The sequence below is a fragment of the Hippoglossus hippoglossus genome, chromosome 18 (assembly GCF_009819705.1).
Source record: "Hippoglossus hippoglossus isolate fHipHip1 chromosome 18, fHipHip1.pri, whole genome shotgun sequence".
In the NCBI taxonomy this organism is placed as follows: domain Eukaryota; kingdom Metazoa; phylum Chordata; class Actinopteri; order Pleuronectiformes; family Pleuronectidae; genus Hippoglossus; species Hippoglossus hippoglossus.
In genome coordinates, this window is record NC_047168.1 from 535004 (window position 1) to 553423 (window position 18420).

Sequence of the window (18420 nt, forward strand, 5' to 3'; positions counted from 1 at the left end):
CTGGTTCACTATCATATTTTAGATTGCATTTATAGCTTCTTCTCGGAATATCACAAGAAAGTCAATGGACTCTGAACCTATGAAAATTTGAGAGCACACAATCTTGGGTCATTCAGGATGGTTTCATGCATTCCTGTAAATGTTTACAGCTGTAATCTTTACAAGGAAAGAGTTGAGTGACAATAATGGGATGGTATGTAAAACCACACGTCATTTGCTGTTCTGCACCTCTTTTCTGTCTTTGGTTTCTTTCTGTCATCCCCTGAGATTTTGGCAGCGTTTGAAACATCTGCCTTCTCCACCCCAAACTGGATTAGTCTTTGTCTGTTTTCCAGGGAGTGTATCAGTGTGGTGAATCCCACTCCATTCTTCCAGAGCTGTGTGTATGACATGTGTCAGTTCAATGGTCAGCAGCATGTGTTGTGTGACCAGCTCCAAGCCTACACTGATGCCTGCCAGAACGCCGGTGCCAAAGTCCACCCGTGGAGGACTCCAGCCTTCTGCCGTAAGTCTTCAGTAGCTTAATGCGACAAACTTACATTTGTTTTTTCAAAAGAGGCTCTTTAGCTCCAGGTTGGGGCACGTTAAGGCAGCGTCAATAGAGCCATTACAAATGTATTCACTGTCTTTTATTACATAAGCACAGAGGGACGACAAAGTGTTGCAAGCAGTGCCACTAGCTTTAGCTGTAGACTATTAATTTCTGTTAACAATTGTATGAATAAGGTCAACTGAACATCCACAATATCTGAAAGTTCAATGCTGATCTCAACATTCACACACTTCCATTCAGTGAGGCTGCAATAGTAACCATGTGTAAATCATTTAGTAAATCCCTTTGTACCATACAGCCTAACCACTGCACCACCTCAGCAATGATCTTAAAAAGCTCCAACAATCTACCGTCATGTGACATTTATCTTTACATCCCTGTCCTATTTCTTCTGTCAATTTGATCTATCCTTGTCTCTATCCTACCCACATTGAATTCATGCAACTCTTCCACCCTGCCTTTGTCCATGCAGCCCTGGACTGTCCCCCCAACAGCTCCTACTCTCTGTGTGCCAGTTCGTGTCCAGAGACGTGTCTGGGTGTGGTTGGACCTCCGGGCTGTGAGGATGTGTGTGTCGAGGGCTGCCAGTGTAAACCAGGCTTTATCCTCAGCAATGACAAGTGTGTGGCACTGAAAGACTGTGGCTGTGTGGACACCAGCGGAACCTATCACCCTGTAAGTGGCGACAACACATCCTGAACTAGATCTATACAAACCCTCTCACTTTAAAGTATTTTGAGGTTATATAATGAAACCTGGATGGCTTCATAGAGAACTTTGGAAATATTACATAACATGATCAGAACAAGATACAAGGTATCAGAAACCAAGCAAATAATGATTACAGCACAGTGAACGAGGAATATTTAATGATGTTGTTGACGTGAGAAAGAAACTGTCAATCAGTCTACTGCATAACTTGAAATGACTTGATCTGAACCTAACACCTCCTTATTTTTGAACCCACAACTTCATACTTCTCATCACATCAAGAGTGTTGGAAATGCAAAAAAGTCGTCTAACGATGACTCATTTCAACGGTGTAAAGAAAGAAAAATTCACTTTATCAACCACACTCCACTGAAATATGTTTTCTTTGTTTGACCTTACCCTCTTTTGACACCAACTCAATTTTCTCCTGACAAGTTCACCTTTGTTCATTTACCAAATGATTGATAACTGTCTGTGCTATTGCTGTAGGCTCCTCCAGGTCAAACATGAACACGTGCTTTATATAAGTTAAGTAAGAGCAATACAGAAAAGCCAACAAATATCTTGTTTGAATGCATTTATATAGCACTTCTCCAGTAGTAGCAGTAACAAGTCACATTCACCCATTCGGCACCATATAGTGCAACTCATCATACATCCTATCCACACACTGCTGACACAGACATCAGGGGCGATTATGGGCTATGTATCCAAGACATATCTTGAACTGGAGGAGCTGGGGCCACCGTCATCTGCTCATAAATGAATGAGTTGGAAAAGTGGCCAAAAGGAGCAAATGTGATAAAGCTGACAGAGATAGGTGTAGGTAGTAGACCTTACTGTGTTACAGTATCTGCTTGTACTTCATTCAAAGCATTCAAACGGCAACAGATGAACAACATATAATAATCGGTCCTCAAAACCAACTGACTCTGTTTTGCAAATTCTCCCTCTGAATGAGGTTTCAGCCTCTTGGCTTTCAGCTTGCTCATCACAAATCTTGCCAGCATAACATTGTCTCTGTTACAGTGCGGTCTTGTGAAAGCAAAGAGCACTAACTTTATCCAATAGCATTTGTCCTTGGTACTTATGCAGTTATGCTGCATGTTTCCAGCTGTAATAATATTGAGATTGGTGTTTGAAATCCCCTTTAGCCCATTCCCCCACTGGCTACTTTTTTATTTCAACAAAGAGGAAAAAAAGGATTTGTCCACTCCTCCTGGAAAGTCGAATATTTCACAGTCTACTTCTCGTTTCTTGACAGTCATCGATGTTGGTCAGCAATGACACATAACAGCTTTGTGTGTGTTTTGTGACCTGACAGACAAACAGCAGGATAGAAAACGTTAGTCTACTGTTATATGTTTATTTTTTTTACGTTATTTCCAAAGAATTGTCTCATAGCCCATTCCCTATTCCTGCAAGTGATTCTGCCATCATTAATAAACATAGAACTTCATTAATTTGTCATTACATTTCCTACAAAACACATTTACCATTGTAGGTTACTTTTGTAGAAACTCAATTAGACATGGTCGAACGTAAATAGTTTTGGAGAGGGCAGCTGAAAATATAAATATTATACGTGCATAAACTATACTATACTACTATACTAGGATGGTTTGAGTATTACACAAAATACGAGCTACAGGTGGAAGCTTCTGCACAAAGATGTTTTGATCTTGAAAATATCATGCTGGTCAGTTAATGAGCAATTATTTGTTTGTGGATTCTTAATGTATTATTTGCATTATTATGTGTGTTCATAAGGTGGATGATGACTGGTACGTAGAGGGTTGTGGGCAGAAGTGTGAATGTCAAAGTGGAGGTTTCATCCAGTGTCACAACAGCAGCTGTAAACCAACCACTGAGAGCTGCCAGCTACAAGATGGAGAATATAAATGCCACCCTCAGGGTATGCTACACACACACACACACACACACACACACACACACACACACACACACACACACACACACACACACACACACACACACACTAACACACACAAACCGTCTAACTATTTCACCGTAGGTCTTAAATTACACTTACGTCTCTTTTTTAGGATTTGGCATCTGCTCAGTATCTGGAGATCCTCACTACATCACATTTGACAAATTCACCCACAATTATATGGGAGCCTGCTCCTACACCTTGACCAAACCCTGCAACATTTCCTCCGACTTGCCGTACTTCACTGTGGACACCCAGAATGAGCACAGAGGAAGTAATAAGAGGGTCTCCTACGTCAGGGCTGTGGTCATCAATGTGAATGGTGTGACTATCATCCTCGGCAAGGGCCGCAAAGTCCAGGTAGGTTACCTGACAGGCATGATTCTTTCAGAGGTGGGATTCTGCTTGATACAGTCGTCATCTCTACTTTCCCCCACTGCATCTGTCACATCTGTCGGAAGAACTTGCTTCAAAACAGAAGTCAGAAAATATATCAGCCACAACTCTGGTGATCAATTAATAAAGAAAACAATAATTAGCTCAAATTTGTTTGTATACTGTCCAATCACAACATACATTATCTTACAGCACTATACATAATTAGGCAAAGACCTTAAAATATTGTAGAGAAACACAACAGCTCCCACAATGAGCAAACACAGTGGAGAGAAAAAACTCACACTCAGGTGAGAGGGGAGAGATGGAAGAGAGAAGAGATGGGAAGAGAGTACAGCGAGAGACCAGGAACAGTTGTGAAATCATTTAATCATCATCAGACTCGTTGTTATAATGTGTTATAATCACTAGGTAATATGTAGGTGATGAGGTGGGGGTTGTCATCCCCCTTTAAACCAAAATGACAAAAAAAAACATCCCCCTTGATAACCTACCAATTCTCCTATCCCCTCTCAACCATCCCCTAAGACAGAGAGAGATGCATCTGCAGATAGAGAATTTGAGTCTGCGGGTGAACATCCCATAATGAGTTTTCTCCCGATGGCCGATGGTCAGTGGCCATCCATAAAGATTTTACCATCTCCGGCAGGCAGGCAGGATTCAGCATAAACTCACTAGACAAGCTGTGCGCATTCATTTCTTCACTGTAGGGGTGTCATCACCAGCAGCCAACCATTCAGTTCAAACAGTTATTTTAAGATAAGATCCCAAGCAATCTCCATAACACGTTTGGTGAAAATCCATCCATGCACACACAATTGTGAAAACAAAACTGTGCTGACATCTCATTACAATAACAAAATATGACAAAGGACACTTGAAGAGACTATTTAAAGCTATTTTCTCTTTCGAATATATATGGTTCCCAGTGGTCATGTCATTGGAAGCATGAGAATAATAATAAAGAATGCTGCTTAAGATTTATAGCTGTATGCAATGGTTACTTTAATACGCAATTGTGAAAATGCAATTTTACTTGGGAGAAAGGAAAGATAACTTGATAAAATGGAATCAGTTTGTGTTACTTATGTTGCCTAATGGTTATAATTACAATAATAACAGTGATACTTATGGATGTAATAATGATACTAATTACAGTAGCAAGGATAGCAGCATCACTTAATGAGATTCAAAATAATTAAGCCGTCACAATGATTACCTTTCTACTCTTCAGGTCAACGGCACAGTGGTTGTCCCACCTGTCAGCTCTATCAGTGGTGTTCAAATCTTTCTGAGTGGGAAGTTTGTTGTTCTGGAGACAGACTTTGGCCTGAGGGTGCGTTTCGATGGAAACCACCACGCTGATGTCACTGTGCCAAACGCCTACAATGGCCTGCTCTGTGGCATGTGCGGTGAGAGTTATACGTTTTATAAGCCTGTTTAAACAACAAATTCCGGCCAGAATTTTGTCCAACCAAAATACTATCGCAAGCATAACTATGTTGATCGATCACTCTGTAGTGAGTCTGTATACTTGTTCCCTCCGCAGGAAATTTCAATAAAAATCCAAAGGATGACAACTTGAAACCAGACAATAAACCGGCTGCTAACACCAATGAATTGGGAGACAGCTGGCAAGTTCCTGACCTGCGGCCTGAGTGAGTCACAGTTTACATTTATTAATACAGACTTGCACTCTCGTATCAGAGACAGCCTTTAGAACTCGCTGTTGCTATGTTTACGTCTGACATTACTGCAGAATTTACAAGTCCCTAAAACTGAGACTTTTGGAAACAAATGATGCACACATGCTACCTGATAAGATCTTATCAGTCAACGGTGAATGCAACGTGTCGCTAACTCTTATTTTCAGTAACAGGTCCACCTCGTCGTCAGTAAGAGAAATCCCTGCTCTTACTTTTCACTGTTGCGTGTTCATAGTATTTTCTGTATAACCAACTGCAGAGAAGACCGTTTACATCCACCAACACATTCAGAATTTTCAAGGGGTAAAGATTAGTGACAGCACACTTTATATAGCACTTTTCTAGTCTTGATGATCACTCAAAGCTCTTTACAGTACAGTTTTACATTCACCCATTCACACACATCCATACAGTGCATCTATTAGCAGCACTTTCTTGTTCTATGAGGGGCAATTCTGGGTTCAGCATCTTGCCCAAGGACACTTTGGCATGTAGATGGGGATTGAACTGCCGACCTTCAGGTTGGAGGACGACCGCTCTACCCGTCAGCCACAGCCGCCCCTTAGGCTAACTCAGCATCTCACTCCAGTGAGGAATGAGTCATAGATCCAGCACATGTAGTTTTTCTATTTCTAGTGCAAGAAGAGAACATTTCAGGATGTCAGAATGAGGGGAAAGAAACCTGAATGCACCCAATGTCTACCTAAGTCACATACGCATAAATGAATTCACTCAAATAGGTAGACGCAGTGATAAAGTATGATTTCAATATATTTTAAATAAGTCAATATTTAATAATTAATTAGCCCCCCTTAAATTATGTGGTTTTATTCTATCGCAAAATTGAAAATGGATATGTTTCTAATATTGACATTTTTCAAAGTTAAAACCTCCACCTTACATAACCAATTTGCCAGCTTTCTTGAAATCCTTAACATCATGAAAGCTTTAAAGGGATAGTTCACCCAAAAATGAAAATTCACTTATTATCTACTCACCACTATGCCGATGGACACTTTTGGAGTTTCAGGGGTAAACAACGTTGCAGCCAAATCCAATACAATTGAAGTAAATGGTGACCGATTCATCAAACGTACAAAAATATACAGAAAAAAATAAGAAAATGTATCAATATCGCTCCTGTGGTGTCATCCAAGTGTCCATACGCGCTGACATTCAAATTCAACTCGAAACAGCATCATTTACACCAGGTTTTTAGCCTAGATGTCCTCTGTGAGCCACGCTCCTGAGGAGGATATCAGAAGACATTTGAATACATGAATTGAAATTTGACACACAAAGGTCGGCTCAGTGTGTTCTACAAAAGCATAACACTTAGCAAGAAATCCCATTCAGCACCAGAGAAAAGTAGAATCTTTGTAAATGAACACATTCATTCCTTGATCCAGGACACAAATTACATCATAAACTCATAATCTGATACCAAATTGCACTGATGACACGTTCATCGTCTCCTCTCTGAATGAGAATTCCACCCTAATCACTTCATTCAGTTTGAATGCATCCTCCACATCTTTTCCAGCTGCACTAATGGAGGAGAACATGAAGACTGTGATAAAGAAATAGAGGAGGAGGCCAAGAAGCCCACCAGCTGTGGCATGATCACTGATCCAAATGGTAACACACACACGCACATGCACTCTCACACACTCACACACACACACAGCCTGAAAGATGAGAAGAGATTCAGATTGGGATGGTATGGCAAGGTGATTATTTTAGCACATCATAGTTTATGGTTTTATAATTAACTGGGTGTAAAGTTAAGATAGGTCCACCTACAGTATCCCCCAATTATCTATACCGCTTATGTAGGAGCTAGAGCCAGGGCCAACCTATGGAGACAAAAAAAATGAATATGGTAGATATCAAACAAAATGTTCAATACATAACTAATTTAATATTGTTTACCTAGGACATGATAAAGGCCGGCCCTTGATACTGTGACTAATATTAGTAATAGAGTAGCCTGGTACCATGCTGAAAATAATGATGAACTTAATATTTGCCTGGCATTCACCTCATCTACACCTCTGTGTTTTCAATCTACACCTCAGGTATCTTCAAGCCTTGCCACTCTGTTGTGCCCCCGGGTCCATACTTTGAGAACTGTGTGTATGACTTGTGTGCGACTGGAGGTCAGACCGTGGCTCTGTGCCAGTCCGTAGAGAGCTACGCTGATATGTGTGCTGCTGCAGGAGTCCCCATCGCGTGGAGAAACCGAACCTTCTGTCGTAAGTCTCTGTGTGTGTCTGTGTGTTGTGTTGTACAAAGACTTTTCATTCGACAGCATGTCAGAGATTTGCACAACTTTTGATCAGGCTATGAGGGAACATCACCTATAACTGGGACTGCAGATTACAGCAGAAACAGGCACACTAGTTATATGAAACCTATGGCTGACGTCGAGGAGATGTGTGTGATTTTTCTTTGTCTGCAAAAACCTAACAGTCACAAGGCACAGACAAAGAAAATAGTTTCCTGCGCTAACGCAAATTCATCGGCAATTACACTTCCCTGCAAAAGAGAAAAGAAAACTTTGATCAAGTAAATACACAACAGCGTTTTTTGACCAGCATTTTCTAAACTCTTTAAGCAAAACAACTTCCCAAAACTGTGTAAAATGTTTGTTTTGGTGGCAATGCACAAAATGAGTGTTGAGAGGTTTTCTTTTTACATTTACTACACTTGTCAGTAAGACTCAAAAAGTAATTAATGTGCACAAAGAACCACTGGTTTCACAATCTCATGATCTAGCTGCTGTAGTACTTAGATAGCTGCTGTCAAGTTTTGTTTTGATTGAGTATATAAAGTATCCATCTTTTTGTCTTCCCCCCTCCAGCTCTCAAGTGCCCCCCAAACAGTCAATACACCCCATGTGGCCCTGCCTGTCCCCAGCCCAGCTGCCAGGACCCTGCAGGCCCCGGTGTCTTCTGCAACCAGCCCTGTGTGGAGGGATGCAGCTGTAACAAAGATTTTGTCCTCAGTGGAGACAAATGTGTCCCACTCAGTGAGTGTGGATGTACTGATGAAGAGGGAATGTACAAGCCGGTAGGTTTTATTTTACGTGGAACGCGAAGCAATAATATTTTTCTTCTTGAGTTTTGTTACAAGAAAATATATGTGTGTGCGTGTGTGTGTGTGTGTGTGTGTGTGTGTGTGTGTGTGTGTGTGTGTGTGTGCGTACTTGTGTGCAGACGGGAGACACTTGGTTCACAGAGACGGACTGCTCAGAGCGCTGCAAGTGTAACAGCAACAACAACATCACCTGCGAGCCGTGGCAGTGCAGCCCTGCACAGGAGTGTAAAGTGATGGAGGGAGTACTCGACTGTCACTCCACTGGTAAACCTAACAACACACTAGATGACCTAAGGGTCACTAAACCTGAAGTCAGTATTTTTGTATAAAGTGTCAATATTTTTAGAATAATGTGATCATTTTCCATCTTAAAATACACACCCAGGCTGGAAAACAACCATAGGTTTACTATACTCTGTGTCTTATGTTTGTAGTTTTGTGTTCGTCTTTTGTACTCGAGCCAATCACTGATGCATTTTTAAATTGCCCTCCCACAGGTAAAGGAGTGTGTCAAGTGTCTGGAGACCCTCACTACTACACCTTTGACGGTGTGATGCACACATTCATGGGCACTTGCACTTACACCCTGGTGGAGGTATGAGATTCATTTGACCTGTATTTCACATTTCTATTTCAACGTGACACACATTTTTCGAGGTTGTGCCCATCACTGGTTTGTCTGCTATGTGCAATGTGTCAGTTGTAAATCATTCTTAAACTATGAGACTGGTCTGATATTGGTTATTTTGAATACTTTAGGTCTGTAACACCACCAACGTCACTCCCTTTAAAATAGTCGCTAAGAATGAGGAGCGTGGTCAGCCGGACGCCTCCTATGTTCGCTCTGTCAAAGTCTATCTGCCGCATGATACTGTGATTGAACTGCAGAAGAGCCGCAGAGTTCTGGTAAGAAAGGTTTTTTTCAACCGTGGATATTAGATCATAACTGTCTAAAACAGAATGAAATGATCAGTAGTATTTTCTCTGTCTTGTCTTAGCTGAACGGACGTCGGGTACGCACCCCAGTGGCCACTAACATGGCCAAGGTGATAAGCAGTGGGTCCTACAATCTGCTGGACACAGACTTTGGTCTACAGGTGAAGTTTGATGGAGTCCATCACCTGGAGATAAGTGTTCCCGGAGAATACTTCAACAAGGTATGAAGACGTCCCATCAGCTGTACTGTCCCTCCAATCGATTCCTCAGTGCCGAGTCAGACAGTCAAACACAGAAGGAATAGGAGATTCTAATTGTAGTGGCTTGTAATCATTATTATTTTCTTTTACTGGATTATGAATACTGCAAGGCACACTCTAATTCCACCTCCCCACTCTCCAGCTTTGTGGCATGTGTGGAAACTACAACCACAATTCCACTGACGAAAACCTGATGCCCAACAAGAAGCCCAGCAAAGATGTGATTGAACTCGGCAACAGCTGGAAATCAGATGGAGACAGTGATCCTGGGTTAGTGGATACAACATGGTTTACTTGTAATATCTTGCTCAAGGACGCTTCAACATGCGGAATGATGAATATATACAGTATATATACAGTATATATATATATATGGTAACAAGTAACACTGCAAAATGCCAAGAGCCTGAGCGTCTCATCCAAACATTGTCCTCTCTAGCTGTCAGCCAGACACTCGTCCAGACATCCACCCCAACTGCACTGCAGATGAAGAGAAACGTTTCGAGAGTCAGTGTGCTGAGGTCATCCTCTCTAATGTCTTCAAGCCCTGCCATTCTCTGGTGCCCCCTGAAGCGTTTCTGGGTAACTGCATCTATGACATGTGTGAGTACGACGGCATGCAGGCAATGCTCTGTGACAACGTGCAGGCATACGCTCAGGCCTGTCAGAGTGCTGGAGTCACCATCAGCTGGAGGAACAATACCTTCTGTCGTGAGTTCCATTCATCTACTCAACACTTCAAGTAAAATATACAGTTTTGTTATTTTGAGAGTTAATTCTCCTTCCGTCCCGCAGCCCTGCCTTGCCCTCCCAACAGCCACTACTCAGATTGTACCGCCCCATGCCCACCAACCTGCTCTGACCTCTTCCCCATCGTCTGCCACCTGCCTCCAACCACCTGTGTTGAAGGCTGCCAGTGTGACGCCGGATATGTGCTCAGTGACAACAAGTGTGTCCCTCTGGACAGATGCGGCTGTCTGGACTCAGATGGAGACTACCATGATGTGAGTGAGGCAGATTCCACACCGATGCCGACAGATCAGTTGAAACAGGAACACCCTTCATCACAAACACATGCAGGTTATAATGGCAGTCAGAGTTTTGTTAGTTAATAACTCTTACTAGAGAACTAGGCAGAAGGTAGGAACCAGTGGTTTCAAGCCTGGGTTCAGGACCCACTGAAGTGTCGACAACTGTGAAAGTTCACAGAGGAATGGCACCATTAAGAAATAAATTAAGATAATACTCATTTACTTCAGGTGCAAAATGTCCACACAATTCTCTTCACAATTTTCTTCTTTCTTCTCCTTCTTCCGCAACAGGTATTAAAGACATGTGAAAAGACACTTTTTTTAAATCGCAATATACATCTGTTACACTTAAACTGATTTACAACGGTCACTTCCCGTGTTTAAATTTCATTGGCTCAAAGTCACACGGCAAAACATCATTGGATCCAATGCACCTCGTAAAGGCCACAGAATGGTAAATGGTAATTGGTCTGTATTTATATTGCACTTTTCTCTTCACAGTCATTCACACACACATTCATACAGTGCATCTATGTGCAATGCTTTCTCTAATTTTGCAGTATCTCACTCGATGATGCATGTAGAATGGGGAAGACAGGGTTCAACTGCCTATCCTCTTGAAGGACAGCGACTCTACCTCCTTAGCCACAGCCTTATTGTGTGTGTGTGTGTGTGTGTGTGTGTGTGTGTGTGTTGTTTTTTAGATGGGAGACTCGTGGCTTACAGAGAAATGTGCTGACTCATGCATCTGTAACCCTGGTGGCAGCATCACTTGTAAGGCCCACAGCTGTAACTCCAACTCAGTGTGCGCCCTGGATAAATATGGAGACCTATCCTGCAAACCCAGCAGTGAGTTCACCACATTGACTGACATTGTAACTGCTGGGCAGTGTGCAGCTCAGAGACTTTGAACTTTAAAAGAATAATAAACAGTTGCTGCTGCTATATCTTGTTTCGATGTTTTTTAATCATTCCAATTCACCTCTCATTCTCTGTAGGTTTCAAGAAGTGTAGCATCGCTGGGGATCCTCACTACCGCACATTTGATGGTTTCACCCATCACTTCCAGGGCCCCTACACCTACATCCTGACTCAGGACCACAACCGCCACTCCTCTCTGTCGCCCCTGGTGGTAAGGGGGAAGAACATCAGACGTGGGGGCAACAGGAGGGTGACATTCCTGGATCAGATGTACATTGATGTTGACGGTGTCAATATTCGCTTCCTGCAGAAGAATATCATCTTGGTCAGTAGTTTGTCTGATGAAAGCCCCATTTATTTGTTGTTGTGTCTTGTAGAAGAAATAAAATGTTGTATCTCCTGTAGGTGAACGGGGAGCGTATCGTGCCTCCTTTCAGTCCAGTTGATGGTTTGACTATCACAAGGAACTCCAGGCAGGTCCAGCTTACCACTGTCTTTGGCCTTACAGTACGCTTTGATGGCAAAATTCGCGGAGGTAAAAAAAAAAAAACGTACCACTCACTTATTGAGCCCTTCTTTGGCTTGTTTGTTAATTCATTCATTTCATTCTATCTCTGTTTGTGTATCAGAGGTCATACTGCCCAGCACCTACAAGAACTCTGTCAGAGGCTTATGTGGAAACTTCGATGGCAGCACCAGAAATGAGTACATGAAGCCAGATGGGACGGTGATCAGGAGCCTGAATGCGTTCGGAGATAGCTGGAGAGTCAGTGACCGACAGGCTGATGGACTAAGGACATACGATCTTCCTCACACAGTCCATGTCCATAGGTAGGACCACAAACTAGAGTCACTATTATGGGAGCTGATTGTAAAGCTATGCATGCTGAAAATAACAGCAACATTTCACCAAATTACCCCCAAAACGTTTAAAAATGTGTTTATTTTTAAAGTAACTTTTTTACCAGGTTAACAGCAATATATGTGGACATTGTCATGTTTACTTTTTTCATAGTGTATTAAAGATTAGAAACATTTACATTTAACATTTATATTTATTTACCATTTATATTTATATTTAACAGTTAGATTTAGATTCGACATTTAAATTTAGATATAATGTTTGGCATTTAGATTTAACATTGAGATTTCTATTGATATTTAGATTTAACATTAACATTTTAATATTTAGATTTGACATTGATGTTGTCTTTCATATAATAGTTAAATATGACAGTTCACAAATACTGCTATAAAATCTGGTAAAAAATGAAATGTTGCTGTTAGTTTTTAACATGCACAACTTTACAATCGACAATGCATACACTGTAAAGAACAGTTTTTACACTTTTTAATGTTGGGTCAAGGTCAGTCCTCATTAGAAATATTCATATTCGTGTGTGGAGATTCATATTTGACCTTGGAAAAACTCTGAACCTTTGTTTGTGACCTACAGAACTAACACATCTGTCTTTCCTACTGAAGAATGCTGTAGGATATGTATGATCATGTATAGACATTGCTGACCCTGATGCCTGTGCTAACAGCTGTTAGAGTAATAACTCTTACTAGTTAAAGTCTGTATACATAACAATAACTGTATACATTTCATAGCTCTGTTCCTTCAACCTCCTCGTTCACACTTTCAGTTAAACGTTGGTTTCGACATAGCAGCTTCGTTAAAGCTCTGTTTCCTCTCTCCTTCCCTCCCTCCTTCCCTCCTTCCCCTCTGGCTCCAGGCGAGAGATTGAGACTGACCCAGACTCGGGATTTGAGACATCAGACTGCTCTCAGTCTCAGATCAATGATTACAACAGTGTGACTCAGTGTGGAGCACTGTCTAATTCCAACGGACCGTTTGCTGCCTGCCATGCCACCCTGTCACCCAAATCCTTCCAGGAGTGAGTACTCTGCCTGTGTGTGCCTGGGAGTGTGCACATCTGTATTCTGGAGAGAGTTAGTATGCTGCTAACTCTACTCAGCAAGTTGTCACCGTATTTATTGTGTGTGTCTCCCTCAGTGACTGTGTGTTCGACCTGTGTGCCGAGCAAGGTAGCACAGCGCTGCGTTGTGCCAGTTATGAGGCGTATGCTGCAGTTTGTCAGGAAGCAGGTATCAAACTGGGATCCTGGAGGCAGCAGCTGGACTGTGGTAGGTTGTTGAACCATTATAAATCATCAGATTAGCAGAGACAAATGAAGTCATTGTTGCTGACTGTTAAAGATGAGCTCAGTAAAACTTATCAGCCATTATCCACATCAGATGATGTTGTAGCTTCTCTCTCTCTCTCTCTCTCTCTCCACCCCCCCCCCCCCCCCCCCCCCCCCCAGTTCTCTCATGTGGTGCCAACAGCACCTACTCCACCTGTATGTCACCTTGCCCACCCTCCTGCGCCGACCTGGCAGCCCCTTCTGAGTGTGACACCACTTCCTGTGTGGAGGGGTGCCAGTGTGCCAGGGGCTTCGTCATGAGTGAGGGAATCTGTGTGCCATACTCAGAGTGCGGCTGCACCTTCCTCAACAGATACTACCCTGTGAGTAGCCGTATCAAACACTTACAGCAATAATGTGGATGTATCGATGAAGATGGAAGGCATGGGTGTTATTGTGTGGAACGCTCAACAGGCATTTTATTACATGACATTAATAGGGTGCTTACTTTTCTGTTAATTAAATGTTCACATATGAGCAAAATGACATCTTCAAAAGCAAAAAAAAGTAACATGAACGATATTTATAATATTAACACCTTTAACAAGACCAAAACTACATCATTTAAAAATATGTGTGTGTGTGTGTGTGTGTGAGATGATATGATCTCATGCTACTCTCCATGTCTCTTCTCTCCCTCCATCCTGCAGCTGAAGGAGACATTTGTGACTGAGGATTGTTCTCAGGTCTGTGAATGCACCAGCACTGGCGCCGTGTGCCGGTCCAAGACCTGCCAGGACAGTTACGTCTGCACCATCTATGACTTCAAACGTGACTGCTACAGAGGTGTGTGTGTGTGTGTGTGTGTGTGTGTGCGCTTCTATGGGAAGAGTTCTCCAAAATAAAATTTGCTTTATATGATGTATATGATGATAACAAAAACCCTATTAAAAGGGATAAAAATGTATAAACCTTGTGTAGAGCCACATCTAAAGACCACAACAGTGTCAGTGTCTAACATAAATGGAGATGTTTATCAATGCTAAAAGCATTTAAACTAAAGACAATTTCCAACAGGATGAAGGGAGCAGTAATGAAAATTGTACTGACAGATGTATTGCCAATAGTATATGTGACAGCATAATGTATATCAAAGCAATCATATAATCCTGATCAGTCAATCACGATCCACTATCCGCCATCACAATCCCGATATATATATATATATATATATATATATATATATATATATATATATATATTCATACACATGTGCCATGCTTGTTCTGCCACTCATTTGCCAAAATCGTAATCACCTTGTGATGGCGGATCGTAGATCGTGATGGTGGATACATATAATATATAAATATAAATTAACTAATTATAAATTGAATATTAATATGCACTTTAATTCTGCAGGAAGGTACAGTTCCTGGCTCAGCGCTAGATGTAAAAGCATTGTATGAACATGTGTGTATATGTGTGAAAAAAATATTTAGATGCCGTCCTTTTACCATTAGCAACTAACTGTGCTATGTGGCCCTGGTCATCAAATAAGAGCAGCTTTGCTGTAGACTTGTCTCTTGTCGTACTCTAAGGAGGTCTTCACTGATAACCTGAATACATAACACAAATGTAAAAATAACAACAGCAAACAACCTGCTGTCTTTCTTTATTTTTTAGTGCCTTAACACTGACATTTTCATGTAATTAGTGTAAAAAACATAGAAGTTAGAATGAGTGCAAGGGAAGCAAAGGAAAATGTCAGTGATGTTTTGTCCTGTGTTACAGCGAGTCCCTGTCTCGGTTACCCCTGTCTGAATGGAGGAACATGTGAAGCAGGAAGCAACAACACCTACACCTGTCAGTGTGCAGAAAGCTTCGAGGGCTCCAACTGTGAGGTGGAGAAAACCCAGACAGGAGGACTGGGTAAGGCCTGATCACACGTCTGCCTCACTCTGCAGGGGGTTAACGTTTCCTCTCATGATGACTTGAGTCATTCTATGGTATTTTCATGACAGTTGAACATCTTCATCCGACTTACTCTGCTCAACTACTCAGCAGAATGACTCTGATAGAGGCCAGAGGCCTTTTTTTTACCTGCAAATCAACAAAGTTAATGGCAGGAAAAAAATCTGCATGAAGAATTAAGACTTATATAAATGCACTCATGTAAGGACTTAACTTTATAGCTGTCTTATTCTTATTTCTACAATTTCATCCATTTTCGGCTGATAGAAAGGGTCAAAGTTTGTTTTTGTAATTTAACCCATTATTTGTTGCAGAAACCAAGGAGATAATCCTGATTGCGGTTCTGGTCTCAGTCGCTATGATTATCATCGTGGTCACCATTGCGTGTGTTTGTATATGCCAAGCCAAGTGAGTTTCAAGTGCTTCTGTGGTGCAAACATCTGACTGTTACTGTCACTACCCCTGTCCCTCTTACCTGTGTCCACTGCGGCAGGACAGCTTTGTTTCCTCCTCTGAAAACAACCTGTTAATGACTTTTGTTCTTTGTGCTGATCTAATGGAATTACTGTCCAGGTCAATGTTCCTAACTGTTTTGGGATAGGGGAAGGGTGTGGGTGTGAGCGAGTCGAAAAAGAGATGCTCCAGCAGGGTTTGGTTTTTTCGCCCCTGTGTGTGCGTGTGTGCGTGTGTGCGTGTGTGTGTGTGACTTGGTGGGAATATATTGCAGTTGTGAGTGTATCTCCAGATGAGTAACTTTCAGCTGATCATTTAAAGCTCAAGATTGCGAAAATATGGTCAGAAAAACTAATTTTCCAAATAATAATAATAATTTGCAAATAATCTAGAGACAATCTAAAGCTTATATAGCCTCCTTTTTCCTATTCCTCCTTTAGGCCTATAGCCAACCGAAAGCTTATCTCGATTGAAAAATAATTTATTAACATATGGTTGGAATGATGTCGTCATGACATCATTGTGAACGCGGAAAATGACATCAGATTAGAGACACTTTATACAGCAAACCTAGATTGATCATTTCTATTCAAATGGAATAGATGACCTCATGATGATGTCATTATTAAATGGCTTTATTACAATATAAAAATGTAGAATTGCCTGATTAGGGTCTATATACAGCATGCATGCAGGGTAGGCATGGGCCCTTCCATCGTTTTCTTTTCGTATTTTTCAAGGAGGGGATGACGATATGGCTTTTTTCAGTTGTTTCCTCTGATTTTGACTTGCAGCCGGGATGTAACCAGGACAAAAGTTTAATTGTAATTTCAGGTCACAGGTTTATGTAATTCAGAAGCATATTTATCTGAGCGCAAACCGGATCCGCACTGGAAAGGGTTTCATTCTTTATTCTACAATAACTATTAATCTCTGCCTATGTCTCCTCCATTCTTTTCGTGCTCATGCAATAGTTCTTTATCTTCATGTTTGAGTCTCTCACCGTTGTTCTTTCTCTCCTTAGGAAGAAAAAATTCAGCATCAAGTCAACAAGTAAGAATAATCTAAACAGGAGCTAGCTGACAAATCTCACACTATCTCAGATAGATGATCAACCACAGTGAACATTTATCTGCCATCATGTCTGACGGACAGTGAAGTGTTCCTTTTCACTGTATGCTTGCTAACAGATTTTCCATGAGAAAAACACTATGAATCCATATCACAGCTTCAGTCCTGATTGTGATTATCTGTGCGGCACTAATATTTATCCCTTTTTTATGTCTTGCAGATGTTCCATATACCATGCATACAAATGACCAAAGTAATGAAAGAGTGACCTCCATGTGATGACAAACTGTTTAACCTGTTCACCTGAATGTTGTTGTTTAGTCTCTTCTGGAGCTTTTTAATTGGGTCTCCAAAGAAAAATATTATAGATATCATTCGTGTTACTTTTTTCATAACTTATGCTTTTGAAGATGTAATTTTGCTCATATGTGAACATTTAACAGAAGATTAAGAACCCTGTTAATGTAATGTACGAAGTTTTTTTGTCAATGAAATATGAGGGGGTAAAGAAACTGTGTTTGTCTTTGTGAAAACACCTACAACACATCCACAGCTACATTTTTTGTTTCACACATGACAGAGGTTTTTAGCCACACCTGCATGTAACTTTCGGCACGGACATTCCAATAGGATGACTCCGAATAAGAGCGATGATCTTTTCTTTTAGCAGGGAAACATTTTCGGGCACCAAATACTTGAAATGGAGATCAGAGGGAATCACAGGTCAGACAGAAAGGGACAAAAGCCCAGTTGGATTTGCCGATTGAATGGAAACATTTGCCAGACAGACGTTAAAATGTAAAATGAAAGTTTTATTAGTTTCTTAATTTAAATAGACAAAACAAGAAAGCATTAAAATGCACTCGTTCTCTACCTGATTGAGTTCTGCTCCAGAAATGAAATTATTAGAGAGATTATTATTCCCAACATTATATGCTATTCTAATACAATCACTGAAGAAATTGTTGAAATTACAGTAAGAGTTAATTCTGACATTGCTGCTGTGTAGAATATATTTCATTCCCCTTTTTGCAGAATGGTACAAACGGCAAGTGGCTTGCTTTGACATTACTATTCTGGTTTAAAACCAGTACTTTGGTCCATGACCATCATGTGTGGTCTACAAAGTTCATTTTCTGAAATCCATTTGTATACCCAAATGAAACATTGAAAGAATTGACACAGCACAGTAATGTTCTCTGAATGAT

At 41.1% G+C, this 18420-nt stretch overlaps 1 protein-coding gene across 1 annotated transcript in view; it reads left to right on the plus strand.

The window, feature by feature from the left end:
- Nucleotides 1-18290, plus strand: part of zanl (zonadhesin, like) — a 41591-nt gene extending 23301 nt beyond the window's left edge. The window contains exons 25-52 of the mRNA XM_034569344.1: nt 336-505; nt 1026-1228; nt 3035-3179; nt 3331-3578; nt 4849-5026; nt 5164-5272; nt 6864-6958; nt 7399-7575; nt 8184-8392; nt 8539-8683; nt 8917-9014; nt 9179-9325; nt 9418-9576; nt 9758-9885; nt 10055-10326; nt 10411-10619; nt 11351-11495; nt 11645-11892; nt 11973-12102; nt 12197-12398; nt 13307-13468; nt 13588-13718; nt 13898-14100; nt 14428-14563; nt 15509-15646; nt 16003-16100; nt 17166-17194; nt 17433-18290. Coding sequence (XP_034425235.1) covers nt 336-505; nt 1026-1228; nt 3035-3179; nt 3331-3578; nt 4849-5026; nt 5164-5272; nt 6864-6958; nt 7399-7575; nt 8184-8392; nt 8539-8683; nt 8917-9014; nt 9179-9325; nt 9418-9576; nt 9758-9885; nt 10055-10326; nt 10411-10619; nt 11351-11495; nt 11645-11892; nt 11973-12102; nt 12197-12398; nt 13307-13468; nt 13588-13718; nt 13898-14100; nt 14428-14563; nt 15509-15646; nt 16003-16100 — 4285 coding nt within the window. The 3' untranslated portion in view covers nt 17166-17194; nt 17433-18290. The remainder of the gene's footprint in view (nt 1-335; nt 506-1025; nt 1229-3034; nt 3180-3330; nt 3579-4848; nt 5027-5163; nt 5273-6863; nt 6959-7398; nt 7576-8183; nt 8393-8538; nt 8684-8916; nt 9015-9178; nt 9326-9417; nt 9577-9757; nt 9886-10054; nt 10327-10410; nt 10620-11350; nt 11496-11644; nt 11893-11972; nt 12103-12196; nt 12399-13306; nt 13469-13587; nt 13719-13897; nt 14101-14427; nt 14564-15508; nt 15647-16002; nt 16101-17165; nt 17195-17432) is intronic.
- Nucleotides 18291-18420: the final 130 nt, after the last annotated feature.